The sequence below is a fragment of the Salmo salar genome, chromosome 20, assembly GCF_965601325.2.
Source record: "Salmo salar chromosome 20, fSalSal1, whole genome shotgun sequence".
Lineage (NCBI taxonomy): Eukaryota > Metazoa > Chordata > Actinopteri > Salmoniformes > Salmonidae > Salmo > Salmo salar.
The window spans coordinates 23,371,291-23,394,682 of NC_138310.1; the positions used below are offsets into that span (position 1 = coordinate 23,371,291).

General features: G+C 41.4%; 1 protein-coding gene across 3 annotated transcripts in view; it reads right to left on the minus strand.

Annotated features, from left to right (window-relative positions):
• Nucleotides 1-21,369, minus strand: part of LOC106579873 (dedicator of cytokinesis protein 5) — a 33,155-nt gene extending 11,786 nt beyond the window's left edge. For 2 of the 3 annotated variants that reach the window (XM_014160189.3, XM_014160188.3), the window contains exons 1-28: nucleotides 21,203-21,367; nucleotides 9,357-9,440; nucleotides 9,028-9,068; nucleotides 8,880-8,935; nucleotides 8,699-8,795; nucleotides 8,391-8,539; nucleotides 8,143-8,278; nucleotides 7,875-8,032; nucleotides 7,535-7,616; nucleotides 7,121-7,250; nucleotides 6,222-6,294; nucleotides 5,721-5,863; nucleotides 5,359-5,484; nucleotides 5,098-5,222; nucleotides 4,759-4,857; nucleotides 4,447-4,519; nucleotides 4,204-4,307; nucleotides 3,019-3,199; nucleotides 2,708-2,805; nucleotides 2,528-2,617; nucleotides 2,256-2,356; nucleotides 1,974-2,108; nucleotides 1,770-1,875; nucleotides 1,357-1,427; nucleotides 1,139-1,245; nucleotides 892-1,028; nucleotides 667-762; nucleotides 280-378 (exon numbers count right to left, since the gene is read on the minus strand). In XM_014160189.3, the coding sequence (XP_014015664.2) occupies nucleotides 280-378; nucleotides 667-762; nucleotides 892-1,028; nucleotides 1,139-1,245; nucleotides 1,357-1,427; nucleotides 1,770-1,875; nucleotides 1,974-2,108; nucleotides 2,256-2,356; nucleotides 2,528-2,617; nucleotides 2,708-2,805; nucleotides 3,019-3,199; nucleotides 4,204-4,307; nucleotides 4,447-4,519; nucleotides 4,759-4,857; nucleotides 5,098-5,222; nucleotides 5,359-5,484; nucleotides 5,721-5,863; nucleotides 6,222-6,294; nucleotides 7,121-7,250; nucleotides 7,535-7,616; nucleotides 7,875-8,032; nucleotides 8,143-8,278; nucleotides 8,391-8,539; nucleotides 8,699-8,795; nucleotides 8,880-8,935; nucleotides 9,028-9,068; nucleotides 9,357-9,440; nucleotides 21,203-21,245 (2,940 nt within the window). In that variant the 5' untranslated portion in view covers nucleotides 21,246-21,367. Of the gene's footprint in view, nucleotides 1-279; nucleotides 379-666; nucleotides 763-891; nucleotides 1,029-1,138; nucleotides 1,246-1,356; nucleotides 1,428-1,769; nucleotides 1,876-1,973; nucleotides 2,109-2,255; nucleotides 2,357-2,527; nucleotides 2,618-2,707; nucleotides 2,806-3,018; nucleotides 3,200-4,203; nucleotides 4,308-4,446; nucleotides 4,520-4,758; nucleotides 4,858-5,097; nucleotides 5,223-5,358; nucleotides 5,485-5,720; nucleotides 5,864-6,221; nucleotides 6,295-7,120; nucleotides 7,251-7,534; nucleotides 7,617-7,874; nucleotides 8,033-8,142; nucleotides 8,279-8,390; nucleotides 8,540-8,698; nucleotides 8,796-8,879; nucleotides 8,936-9,027; nucleotides 9,069-9,356; nucleotides 9,441-21,202 lie in introns of all 3 variants that reach the window. The other variant, XM_082966292.1, reaches the window with a different exon arrangement.
• Between the last annotated feature and the right edge of the window lie 2,023 nt (nucleotides 21,370-23,392).

The window sequence follows — 23,392 nt, forward strand, 5'->3', positions numbered from 1 at the left end:
AAACATGTGGGGTTCTGTTTCTGACCAAGCCGATCGATTAGTAACATCCTGAACTACGCACAGCAGTCCCCTTGCATTTCTCATATTAGACCCACACAGCTCAGTAAAGAAGCAAGACAGGGAGATCCTCCCGATGTTCCAAGTCAGTCCCATGAAATGTCTATAATCGATAATCACTTCAGGAGCAGTTACAAGCACCAGTGGTTGAATGCCAGCTATCGACTGGATGATTCAGGAAGAGTCATGCCCAGGGCAGGGGAGGTGTGCCGGCCCACTTACAATGATGTCTTGTCTGGTCTTGAAGGTGCTGATGTAGTGGGCGTAGTGCATGTCATCCATCTGCTTCAAGATGGCGGTCATGCAGGCCAGGTAATGACCCTGCCATTGAGATAACAGAGCATCAGTCACCTTAGTTGTAAAACTACTTTAGGTTCCCACATATAACATGTTTTATGCTTAGAAGCTAATTATAAGATATCATTCATTGTTGCATGCTTATAAGTGCCGACTAAGTTATTTATAGGATGCATAGAAGCAGCTTTTCAGCACTGTGCCTTGTACATGTAAACTTAAAATAAATCATTTCCAAATGAACAATTGAAAGTAACTTGACTTTTTCTTTTGAGTTAGACGAAGAACTGTCCGAGTACTGAGTATGAGTCTTACAATGAGAGTGGAGGTTCTGCTCATGCTGATGACAGTGCGATTGACCCTGCGAAGCAGCCGCTCCATAATCAGCTGGACATGGCCCCGGGTTGGACCCTGGGAAACAAACAGGTCAGATCAAAAATGAATGTATCAAAACCAATCCAGTTAAGAGTTATGGATGTCACGGATTTCAGTGTTTCTAATGGCAGAGATAGAGGTGTGCTATAGCCAGTAGCCACTCACCACATTCTTGCGGTCCAGGTTGTCCAGCACAGTGCTGAGCAGCTGAACACAGGCCTCGTGGTCTGGTTTATTGGAGTGGTCATCCAGCTGCCCACTCAGCTGGTCAGTCACCAGCGGCAAGAGGACATCTCGACACTCTGTGGGGTCAAAGAGGAATAGAGCCTATTCAAATGTGTCATCCTGTGGTTCTGTTTTTAAATAGAGATGATTCTAAAGTTATGTTTAAGCCAGAGAGGCACTACAGTACCTGATTGTTTGAAAAGGTCACTCTCCACCATCTTACACATGCAACCAAGTTTCTGGCGCACCAGCTGAGAGTCAGGGATGCTCTCAATGAACTTGGTCAAAAGAACACTAGTGAGAGAGAGACAGGATGAAATTCAGAAAGAGACAAGGACATTTTATATACACGAAAAGTATAATTTCTGCAGATTCGACAGTTGAAAAGTCATTACAAGGAGTTACCTGAGCTCCACAGGATCAAAGACATTCTTGATGTCATTAATGATGGTGGGAAGGTATTTCAGTATCGCCCCCTGAAAAAGACGAAGGTCTCAAAAGTCTTTAAAAAAAGAACATGAGGGAAATATCACCGGATAAGGCTTCTGTGTTTTACAGCTCTAGTCAGCTCGAAAGTGTTTTAATTAACGTTCTTCTGCAGTTTATCAAGTAAAACTTTACTTCAACTATCTTTCACGAAGCCAGCATAAGGCTTCCATAAACATAGAAAGGGTAAGTTGGTTTGAACAGCTGACAATTATCAGAATAACACAGTAAATGTTGCATTACCAGGCTATGCCATGTTAACAGTGTGCATTAAAGAAGATGAAATACCATGTAAGTGCCAATCCCAGTTTCTCTCCCCTAAACCAACTCACCTTTATCTTCACCCCCTCATCCAGCGGTCTGTCCATGAGTGTGTTGAAGGACAGGAAGAGTGTCCGTATGGAGTTGAAGAAAGCATCCTCACTGGTCCCATAGAATCTAAGTAAACAAAATAAGGACATTGCTCATTTCACAAACTAATATTGTCTCGCAAATGTATTAGTATGTATGAGGAAGGAAGGTCCCGGCTATAATACCTGAGGTAGAGGACCCGGGACTGCACAATGAACCTGAACAGGTACTTGAGGGCTTTGAGGGCTGAGTACAGTCTCTCGGTTAGGACAGGCTCATCTGCATGGCCCACATAGTAATTCAGAACCTTGGTCAGCTTCCTGAAAAATAAATGGAATAGGGAACTCAGGCATACCAGTAATTACATATAAATGAATTCTGAATGGGTGGTGAGGTGTCAAAATAGGAGGAAGGAAAAATGAACGGCATAGAGATGAAAATGTGAGAAAGGAGAGAGCTAGACTCACATGTAAGCCAGAGTGGCACTGAAGTGCTTGTTGATGTATGTCTCCAGTACTGGGTTAAAGTGCTGGAACTTGATGTCTCCAATCAGTGTGATTATGAACACCTAGAAGAAATGCAGAGCACAGTCAGGAACCAGTGTAATACAGAATCCTGCTGGAAAAGAGTGTAACATTAATCATTTCTAATATACAATTGTCTTTTGGTATATTAATGACAGATGCCATTGATCCTGATAACTTAATGCAAGTAAGTAACCCACCAGTACAGAACTCACCAGAGCATTAAACAGCAGCGTGTCATAAGTCTCCTCCTCTGAAGTCTCCATCATGATACTGAAGAGGGCATCAAGTGTGTCCTGTAGAAACTAAGACCACAAAAGACAAATGCATTAGGCTTGGGTGTCCTTGTATGTAAAGACAGTTAAGAATGCTAACTCTGGAGCAGTCAGACTCACCTTGACAATTTCCCCTCCCTCAACCTCCATCAGACGCTGCAGGTTCTGGTCCAGCTGTTCAGGGTTGGACCTCCAGTTCAACAGGCCCAGGAGATCCACTGGAAAACAGCAGCATATCACGTTTACTGACCCTTGGATTTCATATAAACTTGAATGAGTATGTCAACACCACTCTGATTTGTATTACGAGCCGAAGTGCAGAAAGAGTTTGGTTGTATTTTATTATATTTGTTGGAGGCGGTTTGATACTTAATATATTGTTTCATATCCATTTCCACCATGGTGCTTAGAGATTAGAGATGATTGTGTACCATTCTGGGTGAGTTTAGTGGAGCAGGTGAGAGTGCCAATCTGGAAGCTGTCCTTGGTGAGTGGGATGACTCCTGAATGGTTAAAGTTTTTCCCTGTCTGCCTCTCCTTCTCCTCCACTTCAGCCCAGGAGCCTGGCAGAGTCAGGTATGTTTTTGCATCCTCAGACTTCTTTGCGTCAACCTAAGAGAAAAAAACAGATATAATACTAGAACATATTCATTGATATGTCATTTGATATTCATTGACCAGGGAGCTTTTTATTTTATATAAAATATAAAAAATAATGACTTCACTATTTAATCGATAATGAAAAATAATCCCTACAGGGAAAGAAAGATCTCCAACTGTAGTCAAATGTATCAGAACCTTCTGGTTCCACCAAGATGTCTACATCATACAGGGTCTGTGACAGTTAGGGTTGCAAAGCTACTGGTAATTTACCAATGTTACTGAAATCTTTAATAATTTTGGTAATTAACAGAACATCTATGGCAATCTAATAACTTTGGTCATTTATATCTGAATAACTTAAAAAATATATATATTCATATATAGTATTTATTTGTGTCCATATTGTCCACAAATTTCTAGTAGATAGGGAAAGGGGATACCTAGTCAGTTGCACAACTGAATGCCTTCAACTGAAATGTGTCTTCCGCATTTAACCCAACCCCTCAATCAGAGAGGTGCGGGGGGCTGCCTTAATCAACATCCACATCATGGGCGCCCGGGCAGCACTTGTTGTTAGGGTTAACTGCCTTGCTCAAGGGCAGAACGGCAGATTTTGCCACCATGCCGGCTCGAGGATTCGAACCATCGACCTATCGGTTACTGGCCCAACCCTCTTAATATATCATGCTGAAACCCTCATATTAAACACCAATGGTATTCACCAAGTTGATGGTTTAAATTTAGGCTAATGTTTTACAGCTTTGCCGTTATATTTTTTATATCATCTTATTATTTCATATGTGATATGGTCATAAAAGGGCCAGAGACAATTACAGACACCTGTGATAATTTGAGTACCCAAAAGGGCCACTAGATGTCTTGTGATAGATTACATAAAATCCTTGAAAGATACCAAAATTCTGGTAGCTTACTTGTAAACTTCAAAAGTTTCCAGTAATATACCCTCCCTTAACAACCCTAGTGACAGCAACAGACTGGTGTGCTGGTCCCACCTTGTAGACGATGAGATCATGTCTGCCGTCTCTCAGTGTGGTTCCGTCTCCTTTCATCAGGCGGACGAACGCCATGCCAAACGGCTTCTCTGATTTGTCTCTAGCTAAAGGAAACACAGCCGTGTCAGTGGGGACCCAATCAACCAACTCTGAAGAACACATTCATACTCATGCTGACCAGCTCCCAGAGGGTTAGGGGAGGCTGCCCGGCTGTCGAGTGTTTTAGAAATGTGAGGCACTCACAGTCCTGAGATGATCTGTGTCGAAACATCACCCTGAGATGACAGCGGCCCACATCTTCAATAGGAATAGTCACCTTGTAGGGGGAGAAGAAAAGGATGAGGAGAAGACTATCATGAGAAGATTATGAACAGAGAAAGTAATATCTGGTGTCTGTCTAGCATTTTGTATGCGTGAAACAATCCTTGCCAATATCTCCCCTAAAGGTTTTATGGTTAAATTGCCAAATTGATTTGGAAAAGTAATTGCTGAACTTGAGCCACCATGAGGAGAGTCCTGACAGAAACACCTGGGATGCTGGTAAGTTAACTGTACCTTGACTGTTTCATTCCAGCTTGGCTGCTTGACCTGGTAGTAAATTACAGACTTGTATTCTGTGATCCCATCATATCCAGCTCCAGGAAATATTGCTTTCTATTCAAGGGGATGGAATGAGCTTCAGTCAAACATAGGATACTTTTTTTTGCAGATAAGAACATTTTTTACATCCCATGTAAACATTAATTGGGATAATTTTATAATAAACCTTGAACTACAATGTTGTCTTACAGTCAACCAACCTACATGAGTTCACCGACATGCAATACTTGAGATCAAAATTGTTAAAGAAAGAAAGGTGGAAGCACATATAAAATGTTAGGACGGCGCCCTTACCTCCATGAGATTGCCATCGTTATCTAGAACACTCAACATCACCTCAACATTTTTGGGTGACGTTTTTTTACCACGGTCAAACTCCCCCTGCAGCAAGGTGACATAGATATCGTTCCTCACATACCCTAGAGGAGAATTAGTTGGTTAATACTAAACAAGGATCTATTGCCTTGCACTGCTGTAAAGGCAGCTACAAAGTATGCAACCCATTGTTTCAGACACAATTCAGCTACAAAAGATGAAAATGTAAACTTATGGCACCTGGGAGGATGATCTCAGGGAAGCCCATCTTTCTGACGATGGCGGTGGTGCGATCAACAAAGTGAGGGTAGTCCTTCCTGACCTGGGACAGGTCACCAGGAAGCAGCTTCAGGGTCACAAACAGTCCTGAGAACCCAACAGGGCCCGTCAACGAAGAGAAAGTTAATATGACAGAGGCAGTAACAGAATGTTCAGAATCGATACACACAACCTGTAATGGTCCTATTTAGAACCCAGACCCACGTTTCAAAAGCCCCTTCCCAGTTATAGTCCTTTGTATTTCATATTCTGTTCTACTCTGCTATATTCTGGGCAAACTGGTGAGTTGTTGCCACATAATGTCAGTGAGGGTCTCTCTTTACCCTGGCCCTTGTGGTTGACCTCCCGGGTGTTAATGACTTTGTTGAAGACGGCGGTGAGAGGCTCGTTCTCTCCAATGACCCGGGATGGGAGGAGAGGAGACATGATGAGTTGCCTCTGACGGATGTAGGTCTCCATAGCTATCCTGGGACAAATAGATTGGAAAAGTGGGACTGACCAGTGGATTGATCACAAAACACAGAGCTACGAAAAGCATATTAAGATATTGGAGGAGGAAATCCACAAAATATAAAAGTGTATGTGACCAAGAAGGAATAGTAAACAGTCTCCAGTTGCATTTTTGTTAACACTGCACAACAAACCTAGACTTGATCTACAGTATTGTATAGCAATAGAAAGCATAATGCTGTATCCTAACAGAGTTCCAAGCCATTTGACTATAATAGTATAAAAGCAGGTTGATTTCAAATGGACTGGGGAGTGGGGACCACTAACCCAGGGTGAAAATGAGCAGAGGCTGTTGGAGATTTTAAAACACTCACTGCTGAAAGGGGATGAAATGCTGCTTCTCCTCATCGTCTGCTTTTCCATGGGCAATATCTGTGATGTCCATCACTGTGAACAGAGGCCATGACGTTGTGAATGCTGCGGTGATAGGGGGCCATGGCTAATATAATAAGCTGATATCAATTCAGTTCTCTAGTTATTGCCACTGCTGCTGCTAGCATGGCCTCACTGGAATATCTTCGGTATTTGATTTCCCAGCTCGAGCCATTTTACAGCAGAGGTCTTTCACTCTGATTAAGTAAACTACAGAGTAGAGCCACAATGTCGTTTGTGTTTGAAAACTAGTTATAGGGTCCTCACACACCTGTTGCAATGTACCAGAGAGACAATGGGAACAAGAGACTTCCACAAAAACAGCATAGGTAGGATTCCAGCAGGCCAGTATGTGTGACATTAAGCTTTGTGTTGCAATAGATGGTTCAGTCGGCATTCCTCTTTCTCTCAAAATGTGTAATTTCTTAGGAAATAGCTGAGGGAAATGAGAGCTCTCTATTGCTCCCAATGATTCTGGGTTCAGTCCATTTGTTGTGACACCTGAGGAAACCATTTCTCATCCAACACAGAAATGTAATCCTTCACTCAAAACAAAGAGGGCTGTTAAAAAACGTTTCCCTGACTTCTTTGGCGAGGCATACAACCTGGAAGTGTTTTAGGGGTCAGGAAGGTAAGCAGGTGCAGGTGTGCTTAGGGTGTGTCTGGCTTTTATCAAGGACAGGGATTCCTACTGTAACTTTTCATTTCGGCTCTCAATTTACCCATTCACTCAAACTCGGAGTATAGGAAGTGTTCTGATCTCAGATTAATTGAATTCCATTGAATTGAATGTGTGAATTGTGAGCAAACAAATATAGTGAACCATTAAAAGACATCTCACCAGCCACACCAAATGGTCTCCTTAACCCTCCAGTGTGTTTCTTGCCCTCCTTGAGCTCCATGCTGCCCACTCTGATAATCTGACAGACGAGGAAGAGACGTGGCCTAATCAGGTCACTGCTGCTCAGATCCTGGCCAGATTGGAGGAGAGAATTTCAATGCAAAGATAAGAACTACATAATGCAAGTACAATTAAAGTTGCTTGGCAGAAAATATTCAATATCTTATGCAAATCTGCTTACATAAAGCTTAATGTGAGCAGTTCAGAGCCTGTCTGAGGAAATAAATGGCATGGCATAGCATGCCCCATCCAAGGACTGTCACTGCCCATCTGTCAGGCCACATGGCTACTAGTTTATAACATTTACAACAGAGAAAAAAGACAGAAAGTGGAAGGGAGGGTTTCATCTGTTACCGTGAAAAGGGCAGGCAGGTTGTTGAGTTTCTCAATCTCTTTGGGCATGCCCATGCTGTCCCAGCGCACCAGGAAGTTCTCACTGCAGACATAAACGAATCAGGAATCCCAACTCACATACCTCACTATAGCCACTCTGTAACAACCCTTTTTCGGTGTTTGACAAGATACACAAATATATCAAAAGGGTGATATAATGTTATGCAATATCTGCATATATGCGACATAGAATACACATGATTACGGGATAAAAGCTTCTTTATGGTGTCAGAAAATGGTATTGGCCGTGATGTTATCTGGTTTACTATAATGCAATGAATTGAATACATTGATATCTGACCTGATGAACTCAGACTGGTCAGGGTCATAGAGTGACATAAGCAGCTCTGCATCCTCCCCGATGTTACACACAAAGTTCTTGAGGTTCACGAAGAGACTATAGGTGTGCACCGTGCTGAACAGGGACTGGCGCCTCATCTCGAGGTTCTGCAGCCGGGTCTACAGAGGGGCACAGAGACACTGTATGAGCACACACACAATGCACTGGCAGGGCAACCAGTATGAGTCAGAGAGACAAATGAGAGAGAAAAACAACAGCTGGCCCATGCCTTCTCCTCTTGTATTCTGTCATCTATACTGCGGGATGCAGTCTCAAAGGCCCGGAACAGACTGACTGTGCTGGTGCAGTCCGGGTCCAAAGTGTTCCCCGCGTCATCTCGCACCACCAAGTCCAAACCCAGAATCCTGTACAGAAAGAAGCACATATAGTTTTAGACAGATTTACAAGGGCATATTCTTAGCACAATGACTTTACAAGCACGTTTATGTCACAGTGGAATTCGAGTACAATTCATACCGGTTTCCATAATCAATCTTAGCTGTGACTTTCTTCCTGAGCTCCACAAGGTCATCCTTGGGCAATGTTCCCGAAACTATCTGAGATCGATACTCGATGAGGCTGTAGGCCATCTGCTGTACGCCCCTGAAGAGAGTGGGCTTGTTGTTCTGTCAAACAAACAGTCATATTCATCATCACAGCCACCCAGACTTACATAGTCACACTTTTCCAAACAGAGTGAGTGTCAGAGTTGGAGAACAGTAGAAGGGTAAAGTGAATAAAATGCAAGTAGGGAGATTGATAAGAAACTAATATTTACCACGTACCACATACAGCTTGTACCATATTTGTGCCCATTCCCTCAGAGTGGCACCGAGCTCCAGTACCAGTGGTAGGTCTCCTGGGATAACTATTTCCTGTTGGCTGAAGGGGGAAGGAAAGAAATAACCAGATATCCCAAATACAATGCATTTCTAATAACATGACATGAAGTGAGTGACACCTTACCCTGTCCCTTCAACTTTCGCCTCCTTCAGGTGGATGTACGAGGCTGGGAAAATGCCCTGTGAGATGAAACGTAAACGTAAACCTCTTCTTCAAACTATTTTCTCATTTCAATGAAACACTATGAACGGATGTACGGTTGTTGCCATACCTTCCGTGATTTGTCCCGTAATGTGTACCCTCTGTACCAGCCTGGGGAGATTAGAGATTGATAGATGGATATAGAGACATGACAGAGATATAGGGATAAATACAATAGATAAGATTGATGAGAAGAGGGCAAACTAGATCCAGATGCTGATATTGACCATTCTATCTTTCAAGAGCATTTCATTAAACATCGCTGATTATTTTCCATGCATGTCTGGTATTGAGCACAGCCTTGGTTCAATGTTTTACAAAGTTCCAGAGTGTTGCAAACTGTTCTTTAACATGTGACAGCTTGTTGTATGTGAGTGAGGCTAGACTGTTCATGCTCACCTTCAAATGTCTCAAGTATATGTACAGTGTCTCCCACCTGGAGAGACAGCTCCTGCTCGCCTCTGGAGTCATAATTATAAATTGCTGAGAGAATTGACAGGCAGGGGAGAAAAGAGAGACAGTCTTACTATGTGAACCAACAAACAAACACAAAATGACAATCCCCAGCAAGCTCAAGATAAAAGAAGTGGAGACAGAAAAATGATATGAAGAGCCTAGAAAAGCTTATAGACTTTGGCCTTTTCCCAAGTCATATCTGATAAAAAGTATATAAAAAGGTATATGGCGCTGTGAAAAAGCATGCTTGAGTTAGAGTCAAATTTTTTTATGCATTGAACGAATGTACAGGTGCATTCTCATGGTGCACGTGGAATTCGGTGTTTGCCGTATACTGGAAACGCAGTTAATAGAAGGGCCCTCAATTGCTTTGAACTTCATTTTACTCTAAATCATATCCTAATACATGTACACTGCCGGTCAAAAGTTTTAGAACACCTACTCATTCAAGGGTTTTTCTTTATTTTTACTATTTTCTACATTGTAGAATAATAGTGAAGACATCTAGACTATGAAATAACACATATGGAATCATGTAGAAACCAAAAAAAGTGTTAAACAAATCAAAATATATTTTAGATCCTTCAAATAGCCACCCTTTGCCTTGATGACAGCTTTGCACACTCTTGTCATTCTCTCAACCAGCTTCACCTGGAATGATTTTACAACAGTCTTGAAGGAGTTCCCACATATGCTGAGCACTTGTTGGCTGCTTTTCCTTCTGCGGTCCGACTCATCCCAAACCATCTCAATTGGTTGAGATCGGGGGATTTTGGAGGCCAGGTCATCTGATGCAGCAATCCATCACTCTCCTTCTTGGTCAAATAGCCCTTACACAGCCTGGAGGTGTGTTGGGTCATTGTCCTGTTGAAAAACAAATGATAGTCCAACTAAGCACAAACCAGATGGGATAGCGTATCACTGCAGAATGCTGTGGTAGCCATGCTGGTTAAGTGTGTCTTGAATTCTAAATAAATCACAGACAGTGTCACCAGCAAAGCACCCCCACACCATCACACCTCCTCCTCCATGCTTCACAGTGGGAAATAAATGTGCGGAGATCATCCATTCACCCACACTGCGTCTCACAAAGACATGGCGGTTGGAACCAAAAATCTTCAATTTGGACTCCAAATGACAAATTTTCACTGGTCTAATGTCCATTGCTCGTGTTTCTTGACCCAAGCAAGTATCTTCTTATTATTGGAGTCCTTTAGCAGTGGTTTCTTTGCAGCAATTTGACCATGAAGGCCTGATTCACACAGTGTCCTCTGAACAGTTGATGTTGAGATGTGTCTGTTACTTGAACTCTGTGAAGCATTTATTTGGGCTGCAATTTCTGAGGCTGGTAACTCTAATGAACTTATCCTCTGCAGCAGAGGTAACTCTGGGTCTTCCTTTCCTGTGGCGGTCCTCATGAGGGCCAGTTTCATCATAGCGCTTGATGGTTTTTCCGACTGCACTTGAAGAAACTTTCAACATTCTTGAAATGTTCTGAATTTACTGATCGGCATGTCTTGAAGTAATGAACTGTCATTTTTGTCTTTGCTTATTTGAGCTGTTCTTGCCATAATATGGTATTTTACCATATAGGGCTATCTTCTGTATCCCCCACCACCTTGGCACAACACAACTGATTGGCTCAAACACATTAAAGAAAGAAATTCCACAAATTTACTTTTAAAGCAGCACCCCTGTTAATTGAAATTCATTCCAGGTGATTACCTCATGAAGATGGTTGAGAGAATGCCAAGAGTGTGTAAAACTGCCATCAAGGCAAAGGGTGGCTACTTAGAAGAATCTCAAATATAAAATATATTTTGATTTGTTTAACACTTTTTTGGTTTCTACATGATTCCATATGTATTATTTCATAGTGTTGATGTATTCACTATTAATCTACAATGTAGAAATTAGTAAAAATAAAAAACCTTGAATGAGTAGGTTTTCTAAAACTTTTGACCGGTAGTGTACAGTATATGCATGTATTCATGATTAGGATTTTAGGACTCAACCTGAACTCACGTTTTAAATAAAAAGAGATGATTAACATTATTCCTGTTCTTTTTCATTTCTTGAGGCTATGTGTTGGGTGGAGTAAGAGGAATTTTCCCCCTGCAGGTTTATTACAACATCCACACTGAGGGAGGTGGCGTGAGAGGAGGGGCTTGACATCATGTATTATTAATTTCTAAATCCCAAAGGAGACTGTCGGTTAAAGGTCACTTTATACAGGGCATACTGCAGCCAACTGGGTCAGCAGAGTGCCCTGCCCTCTATTCTCCTCAGTTTGTTAACTTAAGTGTCTTCCTGGAGACGGTTCCGTCTCTTTCCTCCTCTTCTCCGAAGGACACGAGTGGGAGACAAATCACACAGCACAGTATGCTCTCTCGCTCTCCCGCTGACTTGCTCTCCGCGCACACACACACTTCCTTGTCATGACTTGCAGACACACTTTCAAAGCCTAGCACTCAGCATTATCTTCCCTCTATAACAGGAACAATGTGAGGAGCTCTGTCCTGACTTGCATGGTGATAATCCTTGTTGCCGGAGGCTAGATCTCACGGCACGCTTCAACTGGCTCAGCACATCACACCTCACAGCTGAACATCAGTATCCTTTTCTTTCCATAAGCATCCTTCCCTTTCCATAAGTATCCTTCCCATTTAATTGTTTGCAGTTCCCCTTCAAATCAAATTGTATTGGTCACATACATGTGTTTAGCAGATGCTATTGCGGGTGTAGCAAAATGCTTGTGTTTCTAGCTCCAACAGTGCAGTAATATCTAACAAGTAATATCTAACAATTGCACAACAATACACAAAATCTAAAGTAAAGGAATTAAGAATATATAAAATATTTGGACGAGCAATGTCCAAGATACAGTAGAATAGAATCCAAATGAATAGGCGAGTTTTCATCACTGCTCTTTGTTCTGTGAGAACTAATGTAATATGTAGATCTGGAACAGTTATATAGCCACTATGATGATCTTTATCTTCTATGATCTTTGAAAGACCTTCTACAAATACCGCTTTTTTTTCATAGTGCAGTGGTACAACTAACCTAATTTCAACAAACAATAAGGATCCAGACTAGATCATCTACAAGACAAGAAAAAACATCCACCTGGCTGTGTATGGCTTTGTCAACATTGAGATTATTTGAGATCGCTCATCACATTACATAGGCCAATACAAATTCAATCGGATAGGCCTTAGTCATGTTGTAGCAGAGAGTGGTGCCATTCAGGCCTATACAGGATGTAAATAATATATTTCAGCATAGCATCAAACCTCATCAAAACATTTCCTTATTCGTAGTTCAAGTGGAACTGACAGCGTTTTAACTACTTTGTAGATAACAGACAATCATAATATCAGTAAAAAATATACAATTCCCAGTTTGTGCTACAAAACCAACTTTATACGAGGTTTGAAAAATAGGTTCCATTTGACTCAACATTCCATGATGTACACTAAGGCATTGTTGGTAGAATGGATTGATGCAGTTCAATGTATTATTAATATAATTCGCCAATACATTTATTGGTAGTCCAAAAAAACATTGCCATCAGGTTATAAATCACAGCTGGTCTGGTACATTGTTTACTGCCTCCATTCAGGATGCACTGATTCAGTTTCAATGACTCAATATTCTGGACAAAAACGGACAAATGTAACTAAACCTGTGAATGTCAATAGAATCAAACTATGATCACAAGTCAGTCATAACGTGGATAATAGGTTAGCAAATCTATTTATGTAGCAAGCTAAAAACACAGAGCCTTACGTTAGCTAGCTGCTAGGAGGAGTGGGTGAGTGACTAACTTTATCCCTTCGTTTTTCGGTGGCTATACACAGCTAGAGATGCAGGTGTCATTTGGTTAGCTAGCAAGAACTCGAACGACTTATCCAGCTAGCATCTCTCTGCGTACTCAAATTCACTGACTATCTACTCGGATTTCAGAGCACTCGCATCAGTGTGCCAGAGCGTAGAATAACTGATGAATTTACGAACGCACAACACTTGCTGAATATGACCGGTGTCAGTAAATGTAGGCAAAAAAAGTAATAGTTAGTCACAATCTCGCTAGATAACATGTAAACAGCCTAGCTAACCAGTTCTGCTTGGGCGAGTAAAATAGTCAGAGTGAGGTGTTCTCTCATTTGTGTCTGGAAGTAGCTAGCCAACTACAGCCAGTTAGCTTTTTTTTTTATGGCTGTTTGATAAATAGGACTGTAATGGTCCCAAAAGTAAGAGGACTTCCGTGGTATTGACATATTTGCAGAAATCCATTCAGGTGTATGTTGTAGCTTTTGGGAATGTGTTCTAATTGTCTAAATTCGTGCTGTTGTAACTGCCTGTAAACACACAGTCCAGTTCAAAGTGAATGATGGCAGGCCTGTGTGGTAAATGGCTTGTTTGTATAAAGGCCTACTGTAGCTCTGGTTGGCTATGGTGCATGGGTCTGACTAGACTCCGGTCCTGAATGAGACAGGTGGGGTTTTTTTCCGTTTTATTTACGCTTTCCCTCTATAGAATTTTCACAAATGCTTTAGTATACTTAATTCCCAAATGTTCTAAGAATTTATGAAAAAGTGAAAATTACCATATCTAAGTGCTCGCTTGTCAGAAAATGTTTTTAAAAGTGTCATTCTTCCTGGGGGTGTATATAAACAGACTTGAATACCATTTCATGTTGCTAAAATGCTGCCAGTTCCACTTTAAAACTCCCTCTGCCAACTCAGAAACAATAGCCTTTATAAAAAAACCAAAGAAATGACATCTCCCTCTAGTCATGCAGAGAGTGACAATTGCCCATTTCACCAACTTGACATCGTTCTGACTGTGTCCAGAGCCATGCCTGGCAACAGCAGAGATCTGCCCAAAGCATGTTGTGATGCAGCACTTCTGTCACCGCTAAGCGCTACTGTCTGTGCCTCAGCACTGCTCACTAGTGCAGCTCCTTCACACTGTTTTGCACCTCAACCGTGACATCCCTGGTTGGCAGGTTACATATAAACACACACAGACAGCCTCTTGTCAAAATCCTACCGGCTCTCTATAATCTGACCAAATCAGATTGAAATGCATTTCGGGAAATTTGAATGGGATTTTATTTATGTAAATAATCCTTAAAGATCATGTCAAATATTGGATCCTCTATATAGACGATTGCCTTATGATCTGGACGGGTTCCAAAATTAAATGAATATCTTAACTACAATTACTCTAGAGTACAATCAATTTCCTTCACTATGGAAAATAACATTACATTTATACATTTCTTAGATGTACTTGTTACAAAGGGACAATCTCTAAGTACTACAGTTCACAGAAAACCTACAGATAAAAATATTATATTGACAGCTGATAGTTATCACCCTCTTCCCCTAAAAAGAGGTTTACCAGGAAGCCAATGTCATAGACTGAGTCGCATCTGTGACACAGAGGAAGAATATGATAGACAATCAAATACTCTCCGAGTGTTTTCGTTTGAAAACCTGGCTTGATTAAGCTCAAAAACAAGTTAAAAGCTTGAACAGAAGACAGTTACTTAACAAATCCCAACAAAAACAGAATAAACTGTTTTCTGTAAACTATATACTTACTTTCAATGATAGCCATAATGGCATCAAGTCTATTGTCAAGAAACACTGGCACATATCATCATCAGACTCGTCTTTAAATTCTACCTTCCAGAATCCACCTTTATTCAATTATAAACGATCAAGACATCTATCAAACATATTGGTTAAATCAGATGTGGTCAGAGAGAGAAAAGAGGCCTTCATAAAAGGATGTTTCCCCTGTAGAGCTTGTACCTCTTGTAGCACCATAAGGAAATGTTCTAATTTAGTATGCCCTCAGACTTCTAGGACCTATGAGATAAAATAATGTAGAACTTGCACTACTAAAATGAGTTATTTATATGTCAGTGTTTTTGTAATAAGATTTATAATGGAAAAACATCCTGCACCTTGAAAGTACATCTCGGAGAACATAAATCCACTATTAGACGTCAAGATATCAACTCGCCAGTTGCAAGACACTTCATAGAACAAAAATCCTTCCATTAAAGAATTGCGTTTTTGCGGGATCTAAAAAGTTCATCCACCACGTAGAAGAGGTGACTATGACAACAAATTACTCTAAAAGAGAAGCCATGTGGATATACAAATTAAAATCTATTTTTCCACACAGTTTAAACAAAGAATTAGATTTCACCTCCTTCCTATAATGCCACATTTAGACTGTTATAGAAGAACACTGTCCATATCAGATTTTAAATATTGTTTATGAGTTGGCCCCACATATTTATGAACGGCTTTGCCCGATGTCCTTTGTGGTGGACTATCTCATTAATTGATATAATGTATTTAGGTGAGTGGAAACCTGGGGCGATTGATTTGTGAGTCGCCCTTCGTACACCCTCCCGTACCCTATAATTCTGTATTTCTTTGTGACTCATTTATATACAGGTAGACCAGAAAAGCCACATCCCTGATTGGTAGGTGAGTGACAACCCTGATTAGAAGCACCTGCTGCCCATCTGCTGTTCTTTACAAATGCTGTTTAGACATGTTTTATTGTACCTACACACTGAAGAAGGCTGTAAAGCCAAAACGTCTGTGTACGCTATCCCTGATGCAGTGAAAATAATTTAAAACATTGAATAATAACGTAAGCTTTATGCGACATCTTTTTGAGTGCAAACCCATTATACCTCTGTTTGTGTGAAATGCATGTGTGCTCTGATGAGTGATGATATTGCATTTATATCAATGAATTGTCAATTTCTTCATTCTATAGCAATGACATCCTCTACACTATCACTGGCATCTTGACGATTACAAATTGGTAGCCACATTTGAAATACAATGTATCACAGACATTAGGCTAGTCCATAAGTGAGGGGTAAGTCTTATTTTCAAATATTACTAGCGTTTAGCAGCAATTGACACACAACAAGCTTCAAGGATGTTCTGATTGTATCAGCATTACACAAACATAACTAAAAAAGTAGTGTCTGTTTCAAACGGTATCTACCCAAATAAGAACAAACCAATACACAGTTGCATGGAGTCATCTGTCATATTCAAAATGGGGGGAAAATGTAGTGGAACAGCAACAATACAAAGTATGACTTCAGTCTCCCTTCGACAATGACATGTCTATCTGTGGTCTTTACCAAACATAGCAAAAGATGAACAAGAACTTGAACACAACATTCCACAGAGGTATGCTAGCTACTAGCTAAATCAAGGGCATTCCTTACTAGAATATTGTTATTTTTAGAATGATGCCAATATCCATGTTCAAACAAAGTTGAAACCCAAATTAGTGTCAGAACAAAATTAACATTCTGTACATGAGACCTAAGTCATTCTACGAGATTATGGTTATTTTTTGTCCTGCTGAATTCATAAATCTGTAGGCCTATTATATTTACACATCTCAATGTTTGTAAACAATGGAGAAAAAACAACCACATGAAATTGTGATTAATTTCCACATAACTTTGTTTTTGTAAAAATCTATGAAAGGTGTTATTGCTTGATACAGTGATATCAACCAAATAACAGACTCAATGTGTTTAAAACGATGGTGCAAGACTCTGTTCAGGATGAGTGTTAATATTTCCTGTAGGCTGGATCAAGTTGTTGCTGTTGTGATTGTATTGTATCATTTTTAAATTGTGTAATGTTGATTGCAAGATGGCGCCGACAGACGTGGCAGCTTTGCTTCTAGCTCATATGCAACTTTGCAGTATTTTGTTTTTGTGTGTGTTATTTCTTACACTATTAGCCCAGAACGTTTTGTGTGTTATTACATACAGCCGGAAATAACTTTTGGATATCAGAGCAGCGGTAACTCACCAGCACAATGACCAGGAATATGACTTTCCCGAATTTGATATTTGGTTCTCACCCCCTAGGGCAAGTTAACTTATGCCAGAGGCTGGCGGAGAAGAGGTATTCGGAGTGGACTTCTAGTCCGACTCTGGAGGCGGACACACCATCCACTGCTTCAGAGTATATTACTCGCTAATGTTTAGTCTCTGGACAATAAAGTAGACGAGCTCAGGGCGGGGATCTCCTTCCAGAGAGACATCAGGGACTGTAACGTATTCTGTTTCATGGAATCATGGATATACTGGATATAATCATGGATATCTCTGGATATACTGTCCCCGTCCATACAGCCAGCTGTGTTCTCAGTACATCGCACAGACAGGAATAAAGAACTTTCCAGGAAGAAGAAGGGCGGTGGTGTCCGTTTCATGATTAACCACTCATGGTGTGATTGTGATAACGTACAGAAACTCAAGTGCTTTTGTTCACCCGATATAGAATACGTCACAATCAAATGCCGACCATATTACCTCCCAAGAGAATTCTCTTTGGTTATAGTCACAGCTGTGTATATTCCCCCTCAAGCCTATACCACGACGGCCCTCAAGGAACTACACTGGACTTTATGCACACTGGAAACCACATATCCTGGAAACCACATATCCTGAGGCCACATTTATTGTAGCTGGGGATTTTAACAAAACGCTACCAAAGTTCTATCAACACATTGACTGTAGTACTAGCACAGGGAAAACACTCAACCACTGCTATTCTCTCTTCCGGGATGCCTACAAGGCCCTCCCCTCGGCAGATCACGACTTCATTTTGCTCCTCCCTTCCTATAGGCAGAAACTCAAACAGGTACTACCTGTGCTAAGGTTTATTCAACGCTGGTCTGACCAATACGAATCCATGCTTCAAGATTATTTTGATCACACGGACTGGGGTAGCCTCGGATAATAACATCGATGTATACACAGACACGGTGACTGAGTTCACCAGGAAGTGTATTGATGGATATTGTTCCCACCTATTAAAACCTACCCAAACCAGAAACCGTGGATAGACGGCAGCATTCACGCTAAACTGAAAGCGCAAACCACCGCATTTAACCATGGCAAGGTGATTGGGAATATGGTTGAATACAAACAGTGTAGTTATTCCCTCCGTCAGGCAATCAAACAGGCAAAACATCAGCACAGAGACAAAGTGGAGTTCAACAGCTCAGACACGAGATGTATGTGAGAGGGTCTACAGATAATCATGGATTACAAAGGGAAAACCAGCCACATCACGGACACCAACGTCTTGCTCCCAGACAAGCTAAACACCTTCTTCGCCCACTTGAGGATAACGCAGTGCCCTCGACGTGGCCCGCTCCCAAGGACTGTGGGTTCTCCTTCTCCGTGGCCGACGTGAGTAAGACATTTAAACGCGTTAACCCTTGCAAGGCTGTCGGCCCAGATGGCATCCCTAGCTGCGTCCTCAGAGCACGCGCAGACCAGCTGGCTGGAGTGTTTACAGACATATTCAATCTCTCCCTATCCCAGTCTGCTGTCCCCACGTGCTTCAAGATGGCCACCATTGTTCCTGTACCCAAGAAAGCAAAGGTAACTGAACTAGATGACTATCATCCCGTAGCACTCACTTGTCATCATGAAGTGCTTTGAGGCTAGTTAAGGATCATATCACCTCTACCTTACCTGACACCCTAGACCCACTTCAATTTGTTTTTCCGCCCCAATAGATCCACAGACAATGCAATCGCCATTGCACTGCACACTGCCCTAACCCACCTGGACAAGTGGAATACCTATGCAAGAATGCTCTTCATTGACTATAGCTCAGCCTTCAACACCATAGTAGACCTGATTACCAACAATGACGAGACAGCCTACAGGGAGGAGGTGAGGGCCCTTGTGGAGTGGTGCCAGGAAAATAACCTCTCCCTCAACGTCAACAAAACGAAGGAGCTGATCGTGGACTTCAGCAAAAAGCAGAGTGAGCACGCCCCTATCCACATCGATGGGACAGCAGTGGAGAAAATGTAAAGCGTCAAGTTCCTCAGCGTACACATCACAGACAAACTGAAATGGTCCACCCACACAGACAGTGTGGTGAAGAAGGCGCAACAGCGCCTCTTCATCTTCAGGAGGCTGAAGAAATGTGGCTTGGCCCCTAAGACCCTCACAAACTTTTACAGATGCATAATTGAGAGCATCCTGGTAAGGCAACTGCACCACCCGCAACCGCAGGGCTCTCCAGAGGGTGGTGCGGTCTGCACAACACATGACCGGGGGCTCCAGGACACCTACAGCACCCGATGTCACAGGAAGGCCAAAAAGATCATCATGGACAACCACCCGAGCCACAGCCTGTTCACCACGCTATCATCCAGAAGGCGAGGTCAGTACAGGTGGATTACATCTGGGACCGAGAGACTGAAAAGCAGCTTCTATCTCAAGGCCATCAGACTGTTAAATAGCCATCACTAGCCGGCTACCACCCGGTTACCTAAACCTGCACCTGCTGCCCTGTATACATAAACATGTGTAACAGTGTAGGTTCCGTCCCTCTCTTCGCCCCAACCCGGGCTCGAACCAGGGACCCTTGCACACATCAACAACTGACACCCCACGAAGCATCGTTACCCATCGCGCCACAAAAGCCACGGCCCTTGCAACGCAAGGGGAAACCCTACTTCAAGTCTCAGAGCGAGTGACGTCACTGATTGAAATGCCATTAGCGCGCACCACCGCTAACTAACTAGCCATTTCACATCGGTTACACATGGAATCACTGGTCACTTTAATAATGTTTACATAATGCTTTAATCATTTAATATGTATATACTGTATTCTATTCTACTGTATTTTAGTCAATGCCACTCTGACATTGCTCGTACTAATATTTATATATTTCTTAATTCCATGATTTTACTTTTTGATATGTGTATTGTTAGATATTACTGCACTATTGGAGCTAGGAACACAAGCATTTCGCTACACCCGCAATAACATCTGCTAAATATGTGTATGTGATCAATAAAATTTGATTTGATTGCTGCTGCCTTCATGGCCAGAGGTGCGTTTCCACAAAACTTTCTTGTACGTTCTTGAACACAGACTTTGAGGTACGTGTGGGTGGGTGTGGCTTGAAACAATGAGTGACGTTTTTAAAGGGCAGTGGCCATGCTGATACCGTTGACCAACCAACCCCTCCTCCTCGTTTTTCAACTGGTCGTTCAGTACAGCACCGTTTCTGTTCAATTGAACGATCCAGAACGTAAAAACGTACTGAACGCAGCCCTGGTATCGCTTGCAAAAAGAGACCGTCTGAATGGACTTTTACTGGTTAAATACAAAACAACAGGTACCCAATTGCTTTATTATAGGCCTACTGATGTCATCATGCTCTCTGAAATGGTTCCCCATTAGTTTTGATTTACCTTGAGGGCGTGTATCCACATAACGTTCCACACAGCATGCCTGAACTAAAGTGACTCATGTAGTCTATGCGCCTAGGTTGTTTTCATGATATATGATAGGCTAAAATCACAAAGTCTTACACATTTCCAACTATAGGCTTACATGTATACTAAGGCTACAGTATATGGACAGCAAGAAAGTTTCAGCTGGCACGACGTGTAGCAAGGCTCATTTTCGAGTCAAACCACTCGATTTAGGGATTGTTACTGTATGGACATAGAGAGCACACGCTGACCAAACGTATTCACGTCGAATCAACATTCACTTTCTTTCAGTGATTCCTAAGCTACATGTGTGACAGTCAAAGTAGCTTAACTTCGCCTTTTCCTAAAGATTCCTAGCTACATAACTTCCAAGTTTAGTTGCCTCGGCCAACTAGTAAATAAACTGCTGTGTGAATACAACCCAATTGTAAACAAGACGACATAGTTGTCTAACTTACCAACGCCATATTTCTCTTTTTTAGTTGGAATCCAGCGGGTCATTGCGGTGAAATGATAAATAAATAAATAGATGAACTGCTGGGCGGGTGGGACACTTCTCGTCCTGAACACTACAGTTTCGCCATCATGACTTCAAAAGGGGGGAGGGGAAAAAAACAGGGCAATGCAATTGAACCCAGCAGCAAGCGTTGCCGCGCCTCGTTGCGTAGGCTAAAGATCATTCAATTGAACAAATGTGGCCAATGTAACAATAGAACCAAACTTCAAATAAGTGATTAGAGAAACTCACTTACACTACACCGTGTAGTGTACATTAGGATACCATACCTTTCACCATGAGAATCCATTGTGCAAAATAAAACTGGGCACATTACTGATAAAACATTTTTCATTATCGGAGCAACATTTTTGTCATGAGATAAAGTTAGACTGACATGAGAGAGCAATGGTCTGTAACAATGCAGAGGTATCATGTATAGACTCATGCAGACACTGAGTGTACTATAATATAGATCAGCCAGAGGCGGCCTATGGGCCAAAACTGGACTGCAAGGACTTTTGGGGATGTTAGTTTTGGTTAAAAAAATTTAAAAAAAAATCACCAGGAAATCTGTTAAAAATGTGTTTAGTTTAGGAAGTCTTTTCCCTAGTATTCCCACGAATAAAAAAAAACATGTGATAATGTCTCAATGTAATCAAGGTATGAAATTATTGTTATTTTCAAAGGCAATCTATTTTTGGGCTTAGTTGTGGTCAATTTGCAGTGTAAAAATTATTATAATTATGTTCCAGTCGCTCAAACAAAAATCATCCGGCAGCTGAATCTAGTTGCCTACCCATTTTACAGACGCTCTTATCCCGAGTGACTTACAGGAACAATATAGGGTTCAGTGCATTGCTCAAGGGCACATTGACAGCGTTTTAACCCAGTTGGCTTGGGGATTCAAAACAGCAACCTTTCAGTTACTGGCCCAACACTCTTAAACCCTAGACTACCTTCCACCCTGATATAGAGCATATTCTAGTGACTTTTTTTAACGTTACCGTATGTTATTTGATTCAAATGATTTTTACTTTTTAGATTTTTAGTGATTCAACCATTGACTGCTTTGTTTTCCTCAAGGTCAGGAATGTAAGGAATCGACCCATTGTCAACAATGTATGGCTCAGTGGACACTGTCAGAGGATGTGCGTGTGTGTGTATTAAATAACATGAGGAAAATGATTGCATTAGCCTACTTGATCATCATCAGGTACACACAGTGTTTGTATTTTAGAGGATGAGTCCGTCTGAGGTTACCATTCATGCATTTGTCTGTGTAAGTTTGCATCAATACGTGCATTGATTGTGATATTTTATTTATGAATGGGCCCCAGCCTCCCCGTAAGACAATGGGCCCCACCCTCCCCCTCCTCACCGATGCAGCTGTTTAGTGGATCCGGCCTGTTATTCTACTTAGTCTTTTGTCTTCACATCATGTGTTGCTGATAGCACTGCACAACCAAATGTTGCTGTCAATAACCATTAGCCATCCATTTACATTGTTTTTCCCCTTGACAGCTTGATTTAGCTCTCACTATTTTTATGGTGATTTCTCTGTGCATTTTGCTCTGTCATTGTTCTCATGTAAATTTCGCACGGGTTCGGGCAGGGCAATTGCTATTGACATTTTTTGCATTATACAGTATTTGGTTTCTGCTAACCATCACAAAATATATCTTCATTTGATTCTGCAAAATGTCATATCCCCCATGGAAACAGTAGGGGAACTGCAGAGGGCATTAGAAGTCAGCCCTCAACTCCTAAAAGTAGATTCTCCCAAAACTCACATCACATGGCAGAGAAATGATTGGTACAGTTTTGGTATACATTTACATAGCACTTACAACTGCTATCCATGTTTGTGGCATGCACAATACAAAGAATTAGCAAAAATAAGTCACAACAAAAGAAAAATAATCTTAAACAATAATTGGGTGTTGAGAGAAGGTTTACTTTAGCTACAATTCATTTAAGTTCGTTTTTACAAATCTAATGCATATAAACATATTAACATGTAATTACAAATATCAGATACAGATAAGGTACCTACAATGTAATTACACTGTACACACTGTACTGTCTACCATGTAAATATATAGGTATTAGGGACAGTTATTGTATATTAGTACAGCATTTAGGCTTATTT